Source organism: Acinonyx jubatus, chromosome B3 (genome assembly GCF_027475565.1).
Source record: "Acinonyx jubatus isolate Ajub_Pintada_27869175 chromosome B3, VMU_Ajub_asm_v1.0, whole genome shotgun sequence".
Taxonomy (NCBI): domain Eukaryota; kingdom Metazoa; phylum Chordata; class Mammalia; order Carnivora; family Felidae; genus Acinonyx; species Acinonyx jubatus.
The window spans coordinates 62,208,938-62,226,075 of record NC_069386.1 but is presented as its reverse complement, the minus strand read 5'-3'; the positions used below and the strand labels follow the sequence as shown (position 1 = coordinate 62,226,075).

Here is a 17,138-nt window from a genome sequence, read left to right as displayed (position 1 = left end):
ATGAAAACAAAGGGAAAAAAATATAAGCGAGGCGCACACAATGCTCACGGCTACATTTTCTGGCCCATGCATGACGGCACTGGATAGGTAGCACACAATTACATGTTGTCGAGAAGCGTTAGAAGTGCGAATGAGGGAGGAACCGTCATTACCAAATTGGGCCAAACTTTATAGACATCCCCTGTCAGAAGATGAATTTACCTTTGGTCAAAAACAGGACTAAAAGGATTTGGAAGAAATCCAAAAAATACACATCAAGTATCAAGTTTTTAAAGAGAAGACCAAAGCATTACAATAAGCAGAACTTGAGTATGGGTGAGCTAACAATGAAAGCAAAATATTGACTAATTTCCAGTTTTAATAACAAGTACAATCAGAAATCTTGTGCGTAGGTTAAAGGTCTGGCTTTGGGGGTCCATGAAACACCACACATGACTGGCTGAGACAGATTCTTGTTGATTTTCCATCTCATTCTAAAAACACTTCCCCCGGGGCACCTGGGTGGCTCAGTCAGTTGAGCGTCTGACTTCGGCTCAGGTCACGATCTCGTGGTCTGTGAGTTCAAGCCCCTGGTCAAGCTCTCTGCTGACAGCTCAGAGCCTGGAGCCTGCTTCAGATTCTGTGTCTCCCTCTCTCTCTGCCCCTAACCCACTCGCATTCTGTCTCTGTCTCTCTCAAAAATACGTAAACATTAAAAGAAAAAAAAAAACACTTCTCCCATCTAAGGCAGCATAATCATACAGAAGTATAAATTACCAAATCATTTCATGGTGCCTAGGTAAAGAATAAAGAACTATAAGATATCAAAAAGGGCTACAGAGTTTGGAAAACTGATCTGAAAGATAATTCTTTGAAACAGGACATCATCCCTTCTCAGAGGAGCATAAACATGGCAAGTCTTAGGAGAGAATTCTAATTCACTTTTTTTTTTTTTTTTTTAAAGTAGACTCCAGGTCCAACGTGGAGCCCAATGCGGGGCCTGAACTCATGACCCTGAGATCAAGACTGAGCTGAGATCGAGAATCTGACGCGCTTAACTGAGCCCCTCAGGCAGTCCCAATTCACTTTTTAAGGAGAAAACCTACAGGAACTGTAAAGATCCTGATAGGACACAAAAAGTGTCCAGGAACGGGAGCTATTTTCCCAGGTATCCTTCATGTTTACTCTGAGACTGACCTTCAAATCGGTAGATTGTACGGAAATAAAAGGCTTGTTAAGAACTAAGATTATGCCATCAGGGTGCTAAGAGAGTTTTCCTGCTAAGAGAGTTTATGATCATGTGTTTTAGAGACAATTGGATTAAAGGGCAATAAACTTTTGGTCCTGTGGGGATTTACAATAAAGGTGGTGCGGGTAGTTTTCCTGAGAAGTCATAGCAAAAAACTTCAATTTTAAGATCCTAAATTTGTTTCTAATAGGAGCTAGCTCTTGCTCTTTCATAGTTTTTCTTCTCGATCTTGTTCTGGGGGAAAGAATCAGGTCTAGAGGGAACCTTAAAATAAGAACACTGATTTTTAATAAGAACACTTTCCCTATCAAGGTAACATTTTTTTAAAAAATTCTGGAGCCTTTGAGTTGAATTATATTGTATCCCTTGAATGCACCTGATCTCATCTGAATTATATTCTAAATTTAGCTTACCAATCCTTGTTAGAAGTACCTTCAGCTGACATGCTAAGGAATGAACTGTGTCACCTCTTTTCATGAAAAAAATCCATTACTTGAGATCATTCTGTATTCCTTCCCTTCTCTTAAACTCCTGTAACAGAAAAGCTCAGTATGCCTCAAATACCGTTTGCAGAAACACATTAGAAAGCCATAAGCTCTCACCACCCCCAACAAAACTCCCCCCCCAACCAGCCCCACTGCACACACTCAAATACCAGAAGCACAGAGATTTAGAAACCTGAGCTCTTCATAAAGTTTGATGGGCAAAAATGGCTCCTCTCTGTCACTACTGCAAATTCCTACCCATAACACCCCTCCCCTGACCCAAATTTTACAATGCATGTGTCATTTTTAGGAGCGTCCAACAGCACGACTTTAACATCTGCTGGTACCCTCCCCCAACAAAACTCAGCGTCAAGATAAATCGCACTGTCACACATTGACATCAATATGAACCATTGTTAGTTTAATGTAAACTGAAAAAGGAGGCTCAAAAAAGAAATCGCTTATCCATTCCTCTAAATGTAATAGCTATAGAGTTTATTTTCCAAAGTCAAGGAAATGTGATATAAGCAATCATTAACATCCTCAACTATCAGCAGATGAAAATGTGTGTGAGCAAAAAAGAATCATGCTACATACCTATTACCCCAACCTTCATTAAAGGTAGCCCAATAGCTAACTCATTTTTTTTCATCAGAAATAAATTGGACTTCGTGCCAATTAATTGTATAAAGTGTTGACATAAAATTTTCTCATGAATCCAAGTTACTGACTTGTAACTAGACAAAACTTCTCTCTCTCTCAATAGTACCCCAGACCATTTCTTAAGTAGCTCATCTTTATCTGCTGCATTCTACTTATTTTTTTTTTTTTAATGCACTCTGGAGAAAAAAGTGTGAGTGTCTTCCCTTTGCCCTCTCTATGTGGTGCTTATGGCGCTTTGATTAAGAATATCATCCATCCCTGCTGCATAAGTATGACCTTAGAAGGTCATAGAAGAGGTCATAGGAGACCTCTTCATATGGTCCTTTCATAATAGTTGTGTATTAAGTTAACACCTAGAAAGTGGTGGTCTCTTTCTATGACATCTGTAAGTCCAATGGAGAGGAGCAAGAACAAATTATTTAATATTTTACTAATTAATTAGTATCTGTCCCCTCTGGTCTCCAAGCTACTTAAATTTAGAGGGTTTACCATAGTATTCTCATTGGGAGAAAGTAGAAAGTTAGTAATTGCAGTGGATGTATGTTCACTTCCTCCTCAACACTCATGGTTACTGCTGACTCTTTACGATTGCCCCTAGTTTCTAGAGGTTATCCCAGGGAGATTAACCTAACTTCCATCTAGGACAGTAAGCATGAATCCTGGACTATAGCAATCATCAGAGTCCATCCCGCAGCCTCTGCTCAAAATCCTGACATATAAACTCCTTCCAATCTGGATGATTTATTTGCTGCATTCTAAAAGGCAAATTCTGCAAGATGATAAATGGTAATAAAAATCAAGTAATTCAAGTAAACCAAACTCTTGCTTGAGCAAAATACCACTGCTAGTAAGGAAGCAAAGTCCATGCTAACATTGCTTTGTTGAGAAAATTCATTTCTTTCTATGGCAAGTTGTACTTAATAGGCACCAGACGGGAAGAAAGCTGGAAAATCAGGGCCCAAATAAGAATTCATAGTGATTCCATCTGTCTAAATCACAATGAAGTTGTAACATATAAAATCAAATACAAAGTCATCATAGTACTTCAACTAGTTTTAACAAAACACACACATACATAAAATGTTGGTTTTATAACATATCCCTGATGTTGCAAGATTAGCAATAAAACACAATTTCACCAGGCATTTCAGTGAAGAAAAAAAATCACTGACCAAATGCACCCCATGTCTCAAAAATATCAAAGAAGCAAAACCTAGGAAGAGAGAATCCAAATATTAAAAATCAGTATTTGAGGAATGGTCTCTATAGATGCAGTCAATGAATGTAAGAATTCAGAAAACAGTTTAATTTACCAACTTCCTTCAAAGCAAGCACGCCCAGAAAGTCATCGCTCAAGATTCTTTCCAATCTTCTGTCACATCTTCAGTCTCCTCTTCATCTGCACATTGAAAACAATAACCACAGTTTTTAGGTGATATAACTAAAACTATAACTATTTTTCAGATGAGAGCATCCTGGATTATCCAGATGTGTCCTGTTTTCAATAACATCCTTAGAAGAGAAAAGTAGAGGTATGGGGATGCCTGTGTCATTCAGTTGGTTAAGCATCCGATTCTTCATTTAAGCTCAGGTCATGATCTCACGGTTCATGGGCTCAAGCCCCAAGTCCACTCCTTGCTGACAGCTTGAGATTCTCTCTCTCTTCCCCACTCATACATGCATACATACGAGCTCTCTCTCTCAAAAAATAAACTTTAATAAGAGAGAAAAGCAGAGGGAGATTGGAGAGACACACACAGAGAAAAAAGGTAATGTGAAAACAGAGACAGAGATTGGCATGATGTGACCACAAAGCAAGGAAACCAAAGAAGCAATAGCCTCTCAATAGCCTGAGACAATGGAAGAAGCAGGGAGGCATTTTTCCCTGGAGTCTCCAGGCAGAGCATGGCCTTGCTGACTCTTTAGTTTCAGACTTCAGGCCTCCAGAACTTCAAGATAATTAATTTCTGTTGTAATAATTTGTTGTGGCAACCACAGGAAATGAATACAGGTATATAAATTATATGTCAGTAATGTTTTTTTTAATCTTTTAATTAATGACAAATGATCTGGAGTTTCAGAGAGTGAAGTGAGAAATGCAGTGATATTGTGAACACACGGAGAAGAAATATTAAGCAGGGAGGAAGGTGGGATACATGAGAAACAGACCTCAATATCCCACCCCTGAGATGAGGATAAGACCGTGACCCAGGCCTCCGCAAGTACTATTTCTTCCATCTGGAGTGTTCCGCTTCTCGCCCACCCCGTAAAAGATGATCATCCTTGGGGTCTCAACTTAAATGCCACTTCCCCATCTCCCCACATTCATCATCCTGTCTCTGGTATTGCTGTGCACCTGTCCAGAAGCTCTTACTACACTTGTCTCGCCCCTGCTGTGGTTCTCTGCTTAAGTTCCTGCCTTCCTCAATGGACTATGAAATAATGCAGAGCAGTGATTAGGTCTTATTCCTTATATCCTAGAGCAATGTCCTTAATGAATGAATACAATGAGCACAGTGGAACCCTGGCACAGTGATTTCAAAGCAATGGCTACACAACTGAATCACCCAACACAACTGAGTCCTCCAACACGGACTTTCAAAAAGACTGGTATCCAGTCTTTCCACCTCTGGCTGCCATAGTGAAAGGAGCTGCCGCCATGTCTGCCCGCCTACAATGGGTGGTCGTGCAGAACTGCTCCAGCTTCCTGATCAAGAGGAAGAAGCAGGTGTACATCACAGAGTCCAATAAGCTGAAGGCTCACAACTCCCTCTGCTACAAGGGGCTGATGCACCACCAGACTGTGGGCATGAAGCCGGCAGCCAAGGGCAAAAGGGTAGTAGTGGTGGTCATGAAGCGGAAATCTCGCCAGTGAAAACCTGCCACATCCTACGTGTGGACCACCGTCAACAAGAATGCCTGGGCCCCCCTCAGCAGCATCAGGTACATGATCCGCAAGAACAAGTACCACTCAGATCTGCACATGGCTGCCACTGGCAGAGTCAGCGCCAACCCCTGCAGCCACAAGCCCATGATAGTAAAGAGAAATCAGGCCAACCCCACGAAGAGCTTCTGAGCACCTGCCTCTCACTGCCAAAGTAATGAAGGTGTCAACCACCGTAAAAAAAAAAAAAAAAATACTGATGTCCAGAGCCAACCCCTAGAAATAGATTTCATTCATCTGGGATGGAACCCAGGCACATTAGTCTGTTTTCAATCTCACCTAGTCATTCTAATATGTTACCAAAGGTAAGAAGCATTGCCTAAGGGATGGACTCAGTATAGCTTAAAATGCCAGACAGATCTGAGGCAGATGCCAAGTAGAGAGATTTGAAAACCAAAAGTATACAAAGCATAGATGATCCCATACTGGCTATTTCTGTCTCCAAATAAAGCCATGCAAGAGGAGAGAACCCAAGCTAGGATATGCTTGCTCTGGGTGTCAAAGGGGAAGGTTACCCAAAAGCAGTACAGGAGAGATGTTTAGAGAGGTAAAACAATCTGGAGAAGGTAGTATCTTCATTAAAATGAAATTTAAGAAGACAAAGTAGGGATTGAGCACATTATCAAATAATTGACATTATTTTCACCATTAGTTTTTTGGGTTTTTTTTTTTCCACAACCCTGAAGTAGAGTGACTAGTAGACCAGAGCTTCTCACACATTAACAAACATATATCACCTACTGGATCATCTTTTTAAAATGCAGAGTCTAATATAGTAGGTCTGGAGTAGGGCCTGTGACTGCATTTCTAAAAGCTCCTAGTGATGCCAGTATTTCTGGTCCATAGAGGTAGTCTGCAGTGACGATCTTAATCTTTTCATTTTACCCAATATGAATGAAGCAATGGACTCACAAGTTCTCATTAACTGATAAAATGGTAATACATTATAATATCAAAACACTCCAACATGCCATTGTTTACATTACTAAACAAAATGATCAAGTGGTATTTTATCAGTAGAGTAAATAATCAGTGGCACATATTTATATGAAAAGTCCACCTCAAATCAAGACCCGGCTGAAAGAAAATTAGGTGAAAGTAACTTGAAAAGATAAGCTTAACAAATACAAACTTACTATATCCTCAAGTTTTACATCAAAAGGTGATTACCACTGGACACTTGCAATAGAGCAGCTCTGGTATTTTGATCAAATAAATTTGGGAGGTTAAGTTACTAAGAGCATCTGAAAAGCAGGGAGTAGCCTTGCAAAAGTAATTTAGCAAACAATAACTAGGAAGCCCGAAGGCACTCACAGTTTGAGAGAAACAGAACTTCATCAAGGCAAGGATGAGTCAAGTATTTCCCTAAGAGCAAGCCAAACTATTTTTTAATGGAAAAAAAAAAAAAGGTTAGCTAATAGTGTTACTATTCTAGAATCTCAGGGCTCCACTACAAACTGGGAAGCCTGTGTGACAACAAAGAAAACTTTCTCAAAACAATCCAGTGCCTTGGGAACTGTTCAGGTGGTCTGAGTAAGGACGTATACTAACACACACCCCCTTCAAATCACCCCAACATCCTTCACAAAAGCCGATCCACCTACAACCACCTCAAGATACAATCAAGTTACAATCAATGGTGAATCACTGTATCTTACACCTGAAACTAATTCAACACCATACGTTAACTATACTGGAATTAAAATAAAATTTAAAGATACCTAAGTAAAAATTACAATCAAGTAAACTTGAAGCATATTCAGATGGTACATTACCACTGTTGGTAGAACCTGTTCTGAGAACCCCCAACAGAGAACATAAATGAGCTTTGTTACAACTAAACCGAAACACCTATTTCTCAAATAAGCAAGGCAAAATCTTGTAGCTTGCATTAATTCGGCAGACTGAACTCTCCACACCGGGCACTCTAATTTAAGTAAGTCAGATTCGGGCCCTGGACACAGGTATAAAACAGACCAGCAATAAACTTCCAGATGATCCTGATGCTCAGAGAGGTTAGGAGTAATGCTCCATGGTTTGTAACAGTGCTTCTCAAACTTCACAGTGAGTATCGTTGGGCGATCTTGTTAGTAAATTATGATTTAGTAGGTTTTCTAACAAGCCCCCAGTAACTGAACCACACTCTGAGCAGCAAGGGCTTATAACCTGGGATGGAAATCCTAGGGCTCCAAATGCCCAGGCACATGAAGTAGAGAGGGGCAGACAGGGGGCCATGTCCCCCTGCATGTATGTGCTCCTTCTAAAAGGAACATCCACTCAGCTCTCCTTACTGGTTTAAGGACCTGCTGATTTATCAGGAAAGTCAGAAGCCCAGGCTTTTATGGGAAATCTCCTGATTCAATGTTCAATACATTAGTCCCTCTTGTCCACAAGGAATATGTTCCAAGACCCTCAGCGCATACCTGAGATCATAGATAGTACAAAACCCTACATACACTAGGATTTTTCCTATACATCCATGCCTCTGGTAAGGTTTAATTTATAAATTAGGCACATAAAAGATTGAAATAACCAATAAAATAGAACAATGGTAACATACTGCGATCAAAGTTTTGTGCACATGGTCGCTCTCAAAATGACTTGTACTGTCCTCACCCTTCTTGTGATGATGTGAAGTGATAAGATGCTTACGCGAGGAGATGAAGGTGAATGGCACAGACATTGACATAGTGTTGGCCTACCGTTAACCTTCTGACCTACTGTCAGAAGAATCACCTGCTTCTGGAATGCTGCGGACCACAGGTAACTGAAACCACAGATAAGGAGGGACCAGTATAAGCCAACTCAGTCTAGTCACTGACCTAATTATGTGGACTCTCTCATTCGATCCTTATTGTAAGTATTAAAGCCATCTTATCTTAGATAAGGAAACCAAGGTGTAGAGAAAAGAGATTAAGTAACTTGCCTAAGATGACTGCTAATAGAGCAAGCATTCAAACCCAGATCTGTCTCACTCAGAGTCCACACTCCCAACCACTAGGTGACATCATGCAGGTGGGTGGGCACAGCAGCCCTCCCTCTGCTCCTCTATGTTCTAGTCTGGGATCCTACTACTCACCCACACTACTACAAGCTTTAACTCATTAATTTGCTCTCTGGTTTCTTGTTCTCACTTTCAGTTTACAGTGACCAATCATCCAGTTTGCCAGAGACTAAAGGTTTCCAAGGACAAGAACCATTCGGTGGTAAAACCAGGACACTTCCTGAGCAAACCGAAACAGTGGCCCTAGTCTTCATTTAGGGTTGTTATTTTTAAAACAACCTTATCTGACTCATTTGTTAGAGAAATTTTTAAAAGCACTATTCATCATATGGGTCCTATGGGAAGGAAATTGAATTTTGTTTTCCTTGAAGAGTTAGTATAGTTCTGACCCCCCCCTTTTTTTTTTGCTACGTGACAGGCTTCATGTCCCTTTTTGCCCTATTCTATTATTTTTGTTTTTGTTATTCATATTTTCCTCTTTACTATATGAACTTCTGTTGACAAGGAGCTCAAACACTTAGTGGGAAAAAGAGAATGCTGTCCATGCACGGATGCCTTTTGGTTTGGATTATCTGGAAAGCAAGCCAACATAGGAACTTGAGTAGGGGCACCTGGGTGGCTCAGTCGGCTGAGCGTCCAACTCTTGGTTGAGGCTCAGGTCATGATCTCACGGTTCATGGGTTCCAGCCCCACATAGGGCTCAGGGAGGAGCCTCCTTGGGATTCTCTCTCTCCTTCTCTCTCTGACCACTCCCCCCCAACTCCCTCTCAAAAATAAACAGTTTTAAAAAAAGATAATTTGATCAAATACTAGACTAACCATAGACCTAAAGGACTTTTTCTCTGAAGTTCCAGCATACTCCGTGGTGCCTCTGAGGTTAGGTGGTACCAAAGAACAATTACTCCCTGCTCTCCTCACACTTGGATGTGGAAAAATTTACGTTGGGGAAACATCCAGCCTCGTTCCAGCCTCCTCCACTCTCCACAAGGGAAAAGAGCCAGTTCTCTGACCAGTGAGTTTGGGGGAAGAAACAGCTCAGCTCAGCCCCTTCCTCCACAGGAGTTAGCACACCACCCCTCCCCCGCCAAGGGTGCTTCTTGACTCCTCCAGGCTATTGGTTCCACATGTACAGGTTTCCACAGGTGAGGCTTGAGTCTTTTCACCTCTGCCAGTGACTGGGTGTGTGAGTTCACTTGGAGGACGTAGCATTCGGAAGACCATTTGGCTGCCTACACAGGTCACCACAACACCCTACATTTCATCAGCAATGAAGCCAACCTCCTTATTCTGCATCCGTCACAGTCCATCTATCTCTAAGTTGGTTCCGACCTGGGTGGGGAAAAGAAAACCCTATTTATCAGTCCCCTGAAGCCCCCACAGTGAGTGAGCGCAACACTGAATTCACTGGACCTTGTATCCAGAAAGTCAAATTTTATCAGTAGTTACCGCTAAGTTGAAAGCACAAGAAAAATGGAACTTTTAATACAGCTCTGAGGCAAATCCTTATTTTTCAATACCACGATTTAAACTGGACCTCAGTGGCATTCAATTTGGTTCTCTTTTTGAAGTTGTATCTGACTCTGCCTTCTAGAAGAATTTTAATACTTGTGACAGACCTCGGTTCATCAAGAAAAAGACTACTATATACAATAGTACTTGCTACTGAAAGAGAAAATGATAAATGGTTTTTCTCATTCACTCCTGCCTGTTTCTCAAAATCTGCTCTGAATCACATTCACGTGTGTCTATTTCCTAAGAAAGACCTGAATATAATGTTGCAGCTGAAAACACTGCTATTCCTCATTAAAGTTACGTCCGTAAAGGGCTTTTTGCCAAGAAAACTGGTTTGGCATTCAGTTTTGGTGTTCACTTTGGTAGAAATCATAAAATTTCCATTTAGTATTTTAGAATAAAATTGATTAGCAAAGTATTTCGATCTTGAACACTGAGGTTAGTAAAGTGAAAAACTCCAACCTCCGATACGCTGACAGGCACTCAAAATGATCGTGCAGAACCTATGCCTTAAAGTATGTAATAAACAGAAACGTAACAAACAAAAATGTAATAAACAGAAAATAAAATGTGGCTCACATATTCACATGTAGGCCATCTCAAGCCCCCAAACTCACAAGAGTTGTGCTAATCGTACATCAGGGTTATCTGGTGCCTTCAGAGGCATGTTCCATGAAGTTGTAGGTAAACCCTCACAGCTTCTTTCCAGCAAGCCATGTTAAGTTCTAGTTCATTCCATCGTGTTATGTTCTGCTCAGAAGCAGATATACATCAGTGTGACTCAAGTTCCCATAGAAGCAAAGTCATAGTTTAGCAAAGTGCTGTTCTAAACCCCCTTACCAAGGGAATGGGATCCCAAATACAATAAATCACCACAAAGTTAGCAGGTTTGCCTACAGTAGACAAAGAGGAGATACTTTCTCTGATGACAACCCTTTATCCAAAAAGAAAGCAAATATACTGCAATTTGAGAATAGAACAAAGTTTTCATAGTTCATTTGTTAAATGAAGATCCTTAGTGGGGATATGCATAATGCAGCCGTCTAATCGAATTGTGTATTGTAAAAATGAACTCTGCTGTTGGGTAAAAACTTCATAGCTTGTAAAATTTCATTTAAAAAGGGGGAAAGTTCCAAATATTTATAGAGAATGTGAGACTTGCATAGTTCCTTATTTATTTATTTATTTATTTATTTATTTTGTGAAAGAGAGAGTACAGTGGGGGGAGGGGCAGAGAGAGAGAGAGAGAGAGAGAGAGAGAGAATCCCCAGCAGGCTCTGGGCTGTCCTCATGGGTCTCGATCCCACCACTGTGACATCATCACCTGAGCCAAAATCAAGAGTTGGACGCTTAACCCACTAAGCCACCCAGGTGCCCCAAGGCTTACATAGCTCTTAAGCAATACCACCTGCTTTCATTCACACTGTGAAGAATAAGCGTGAACTATATTTTCAGCATATTATTCTAAAACTGGACAATTTAAACTGTTTCATTTATTAAATAAGCACTTGGTTTAGGACAGCACTTTGGACATCACAGAAGTAACAATAAATCAAAAGATAGGATCTTTGTCCTCAAAAATACTACACAATTCTAAGGAAGAGAAAGTGTGTGTGCATAACAACTTCACGACAGTATGTGTGAAATGATCTGATAGGGGACCAATGTTCTTGGACATTCAGAGGAGAAATCAAACGTTTAATGGAGAGAAACAAGGAAGGTTACATTCAGAAAGGATGGGGTTGGAATTCATCTGCCATTGAAGGGGTACCTGAACATTCTTCAGAAGAAAAGAGTAGGGGCTAATACAGGGGCAGAGGAAAGCACTGGAAATCCTGAGACCATATTAGCCATAACCTGAATAACATTTAGAGAACTAGGTAGAGAGTGATTACAAAGAGATTGAAGTCAGACTGTGGAGGCCTTGAACATCAAGGGAAAGAATTCGGGTGTCATTCAGCGGGCAGTGGAGAGCTCAAGAAGTTTTCTGAGCTGGGAGGTGTGGCTATCAAAGCTGTACTTTGGAGGGGTTTGTTTAGTGGGGGTCAGCAGGGGCTGGAGGAGGTGAGAGATCAGAGGCGGGGAGGATGGACCAGATCAGATCAGAGGGTTTTTACTCTGGTCCAGCTGAGGCAGCAGGAAGAACAAAGAAGGGATGGGCATGGGAAACACTGCAAAAGTAGAGCAAACAATACTGAAGGTTGAAGGTGGGGAGCAAAAGAGACAGGAGATTCAATGATGACTCAAACAGAACCTGGGTGAGTGAGGAAACAGAAAGAAAAGAGGAAAATCTGAGTTGAAAAGGAAAGATGAGGAAATCAGTTTGAGGCCATAACCTCATGGAGCCGGCTAGCAGGCAGTTAGAAATATGGGACTGGGGAGTTAGTTCAGAATTAATAGATTACAGATTTCATTGGTAATATATAGATAATTATAGAAAGATATAGATTTAATAGAAAATACATCATCAGTAGCATTATCTACATTAGAGGAAAAGTTGAGGCTATTTAAATAGACTTACCACATACAACACGGATTATGTTAGACTTCTAACTTAGATAAATAATTGAATATTTCTTTATGTCAAAAAATATCCATAGTGTTTATAACCTGTACCATTGTACCACTGTAAAATGCAACACTGGATCAAGACAAAATGCCTGAATGCATACAAGTAGCTGGGATGGGAACTTGTGTAGAAACTAATAAAACCACTAATAAAATGCATTTCACATTTTACAAATTCATCCCTTGGAATAAATTCTCCTCACTGAAATTTGGAAGTTAAAAGACTAAGCAAACTATCCAAATTATTTGTATCTGTCCAAACTAAATTCTCTTTCATTCTGAAATCATCACCGTTTCCTGTATAGCCACCCAGAATATGTATTAATTACCATTAGGAATAATATATCGCATAAGAGCACTAATTCTAACCTTGATCTCATACAAACGTTGATAAGTTTGTTATGTTGCATGCTATTGACACCATCTATGACTTCCTATCCTGTTCTACCTTAAACTATAACACCTTTATATTGAGATTCTTAGTATTATTCACCAAAATACACATCTTCTACGCCTTACCCATTTTTGGTTTCTCTGGAGAGCTGACTTCCAGACGATGGTCTTCAGATGAAAGGCTCACAGTGATGTCATACAGTGGATCATCCAAGAAAGAGGGCCTTTTCAGTCTCCCAATGCCAATAGTCTTCGACATAAAATAGTCCTTTGTGTCACTAATAACCTTGTCCTTGGGAAATGGGAGGCATCTCAAATTCTCTGCTTCGATGACAAGTGCTTGAGACATGTAATGCCCAGTCAAGGCTTTGGTGAGATAGTAACCTGTACATGTTTCACATTCTGCATTCTCAGACATATTTGCATCTTTTACCTCTGTGCTGGTGACTTTTGTTTCTGACCCATTTAGTAGCTCAGAGAGGACAGATCTGGAAAGATGGGGGGACTGGGCTGTTGAATCCTCTACGTCTTCCTTTTCTCTTTCTGAAGAAAGTCTAATCATGGATTTTTGTCTGAGTGTGCATTCATCCAGAAGACACTTTAACCGTTCCTCAGAGAGAGGTGATGTTGAATCTAACTGATGAAACAAACCAAATACTTTCATAGTTAGGTGATTGAGTAAACACATTTATTTTTGATAATTTCCAGTAATACAGTATAAGTGTAAGTGCCAAGAAATCCCTTATACAAAACACTCAAATAGCAAAATCATTCATTTTAAAGCATCTACAATTTCAGGAGAAACATACAGCCCCAGAGAACAGCTTTAGAATCCATCATGCCTACTAAAATCCTGGGAAAATCCCTGAAAACTGATGGAAATAAGTTACCACACCAAATTAACCACTAACACTCTCTCTACATGTGGAAGTAAGTTGAAATGGAGATATTAGAAAAGCACTTTCAATTTTATAAGTCTTAGGACGTCAAGTAGGGAAGTAAGCAACCAGCCCATTGATAACCAGCTAGGAATCCTGCCATAATCTCCATTAGGTGTTTCTCTGCTTTCTACTACTCCTCAGTGTGAACCCCATCACCACCCAATTTCTTAAAAATCTGGGGGGAAAATCTTGGGCAAACAGGTCAAACTACACCTGCCCCTGGGGATTTACCACTCCTATGTCTGTCCACAACTTTGAGTGGACAATATGACTGAAGACAGAAAAGGAAGGGTGAAGGGGTGATGCATCCTGAGATGTGTAGTTGTTTCAAAACTAGATCTAGACAGAGGCCAGGGGCATTCCAATAGCAGTGCATTCTGGGAGGAGGATTTGATCACAGACATTGCATCTCTGCCTGTACAGGCTATCAGGGCTGAGCATTTCAACTAAGATCTTAAGGATTCAGAAACACTGTTTTCTTCCAGTGATGTTCTTAGGAAATTAAAAAAAAAAATCAAATGAAAGTATAGAGCTATGTTTCACAAGAATTCAACTGAATAGCATGCCCCTTGAATCGCATCAATCTCAAAAGGAATAGGATTAAAATATACTGAAAAACACTGAAAATAAGTTCTCCTTCTCTAAAGAGTCAGCACCATTCCTGATTTATATAGTGGATTATTTAGGAAAACATGTATCCTCCTTTACAGGAGAATGCATTATCTGAGAATAAGAAGTCCGCATAAGAAGACCTAATCATAAATTGTAATGGCCTTAATTTCTACTTCAGTAAACTAAAACAATGCTATTGCCCTACTTAGGATCCAGGAGAATTAACCAAATATTCGACATGTATAAAGTATCAAGGAGGGAAGGTATTATTGGATAGTTAATTCCCTATTATCGTGTAATGCTTCTAAGGCAGCTAACAAAAAACAGTATGTAAAACAAGCTTTTAAAACATATTTTGTGTCTTAAAATTACACTTAACTTCATATATTAAAAACTAGTTTTCATAGTGACAAGTACACAAGAAATTATCTGAGAATATATTCTTAGTAATTATCTGGGATTCAAAATTTAGATAACTCACCCTAAGATTAATATACATGTCAGAAAATAGGAGTTGGATTATATATTAGCAAATGCTTCTTTTAATTACCAGACACTTTAGGCATCCAGATGTGGTACTTTATCCATTATTAGGAGAATTCCCTTTACCCTACTATGAAAATCTAGTCAACCAGAAAATAAAGGCAGTCCTTGAATGGTAGTAGATATTTAAAATACACTTTCAAAATCTGCTTATTTAAAATTGTTACATAAAATTGGTTACTTTTAAACTTTTTTTAAGGTTTATTCATTTTTGAGAGAGAGACAGAGCACGAGCAGCAGAGGGGCAGAGAGAGAGGGAGACACAGAATCAAGCAGGCTCCAGGCTCTGAGCTGTTAGCACAGAGCCCAACATGGGGCTCAAACTCATGAACCACGAGATCAAGACCTGAGCCAAAGTTGGACCCTTAACTGACTGAGCCACCCAGGTGCCCTACATAAAATTGCTTAAAATGGGTAGACAATTCCCTGAGATTTAGAAAGGGCCCATTGTCACCTTCACAAATCATCCTCACCAAAGGCTTATCATATGAAATTTCCAGACAGTAGGGGAAGAAAAAAAAAAAAACACTCCATACTAGAGGAGGATGAAGGATTATGCAAGAAGGTCTGGGGTCAGGGATGGGGGGTGGAGGGGAGAAAGAGGAGGTAGAAGACAGATAGATTATCTGATATATTTGACCACTTCCACAAATAATATTGATAAAATAGATGCTTGGTAGTTCTGATGATGTATTTGGCAAGATACACAGAAAATCAAGTAAAAGGAACAACAAAGCAATTATGGACAGACTCTGGGGAAAACAAAAAGCTCTATGAAAAGAAAGGAGAGTTAGTCTCAGATAGATAAAATAGAAAATTAAGCAAAAGAAAATAAGATAATTTAGGACAAATAAAAAGTTGAACAAGAAAGGATACCATAGGATTCTACTTGCTTTTGCTGTAAATAATATTTGCATGGCTATCATAATATAAATAGTGATGATAGAGGTAACCAAAAATTGTGATGTGACTATTTGCGGGAAATAAGAGGAGAGAGAAGGAATTTTAAGAGTTAAAGTTAAATCCTTAGCTACCATTACAGGAAGTCAACATACAACTGATATAGTAATACAATACTATTGTATTATTGATATAAAATTTTATATTATTGTAAATTGACATAAAAGTGATCAATTAAGATAGCAAGTTATTAAAAAACAACATAGAGGTAAGCAGTAGGGGAAAATATCTAAAAGAATTAAGAGTGCTTGACTCGAGAACAAAAGTAAGGGGTAGGGAAGGCTGGGGCAGGGAGCTACCATTTTTGCTTACAAAATTTTAACACAACTTGTTATTTTCTTACTATAACAAAAACTAAAATGAAACTGAAACATAAAAATAGAAGTAATTTAAATCTATTCAATTTTTTTTAATAAAAATTAATTCAAAAATCAAAATCTGAAATATTACAATGAAATCTCCAACTGATTACATCTTTGGGCATCAGAAGCAAATCAGGTTTCACAGAGCCTGAAATTTATAATCTTGCAGCAGGGAAGGGGTACTTCTTTAAGAAAAGGAATACAAAACTGCAAATAGAAAATAGGTACTAGAGGAGTTTCTGTTTCTTAGAATGTGAGAAAGGTCACAACAAATGACTGGAGCCTTGGAAAGCCAAGTCCATCTCTTACATTACCTCTTTAGGTCATTTGCCAGAAACGTTTATACAGAAATGTTTCCTGATTGCAACCTAGCTTCCTCTCCCCACTCAAGGCTCATACAAGTGAGGGGCCCTGAAGCTTAAGCTTCATTGGCTTCATAATAAGTCTGCTCCAAGATAAATCATAACACATCTGAGTCTGTGTGTACACAGAAATAAGCTCAACTACAATCACACTGATCCTCTGGGGGAAGCAGCCTGATGGGAAAGAAAACACCAGAGACTAGAACTTGGGCGTTGGTCCAAGCTTTGCCACCTTGTAAAAGTCACCCAAGGGGCCCACCTCCTTCAGTGGCGAAAGGAGGAATTGAAGAAGATGGTCTCTAAATTAACATAGAGCTCTAAAATTGATATTTATGAGTAACTACTCTAATAATAAAAATAAATATAAGAATAAGTTTTCTGTTGACATTAGCGTATCACCTTGATAGAATTCATGAAAGCAAAACAATAACAAAAAGAGAACTTTTATTTCCTTAATTTCTTCACAATACCAATCCTGAACTCAAAAAGTAAGCAAAAATTCCCTGGTGTCAAGACCTTACAAGTAAGTAAAAGTGAACCAACTACACGAAACCTTCAAAT

The 17,138-nt window shown here is 39.4% G+C and overlaps 2 protein-coding genes across 4 annotated transcripts in view; one reads left to right on the top strand and one right to left on the bottom strand.

Moving 5' to 3' along the window:
- FSIP1 (fibrous sheath interacting protein 1) overlaps positions 1–17,138 on the bottom strand; it is a 206,485-nt gene that overhangs the window by 12,848 nt on the left and 176,499 nt on the right. For 2 of the 3 annotated variants that reach the window (XM_053224182.1, XM_053224185.1), the window contains exons 11-12: positions 12,924–13,434; positions 3,690–3,775 (exon numbers count right to left, since the gene is read on the bottom strand). In XM_053224182.1, coding sequence (XP_053080157.1) covers positions 3,729–3,775; positions 12,924–13,434 — 558 coding nt within the window. In that variant the 3' untranslated portion in view covers positions 3,690–3,728. Of the gene's footprint in view, positions 1–3,057; positions 3,590–3,689; positions 3,776–12,923; positions 13,435–17,138 lie in introns of those variants that run through there. The other variant, XM_053224184.1, reaches the window with a different exon arrangement.
- LOC106979761 (60S ribosomal protein L28-like) lies at positions 5,027–5,417 on the top strand. The gene has a single exon (XM_053224186.1). It carries the CDS (start codon positions 5,036–5,038, stop codon positions 5,249–5,251), a length of 216 nt encoding a protein of 71 aa, XP_053080161.1. The 5' UTR covers positions 5,027–5,035; the 3' UTR covers positions 5,252–5,417.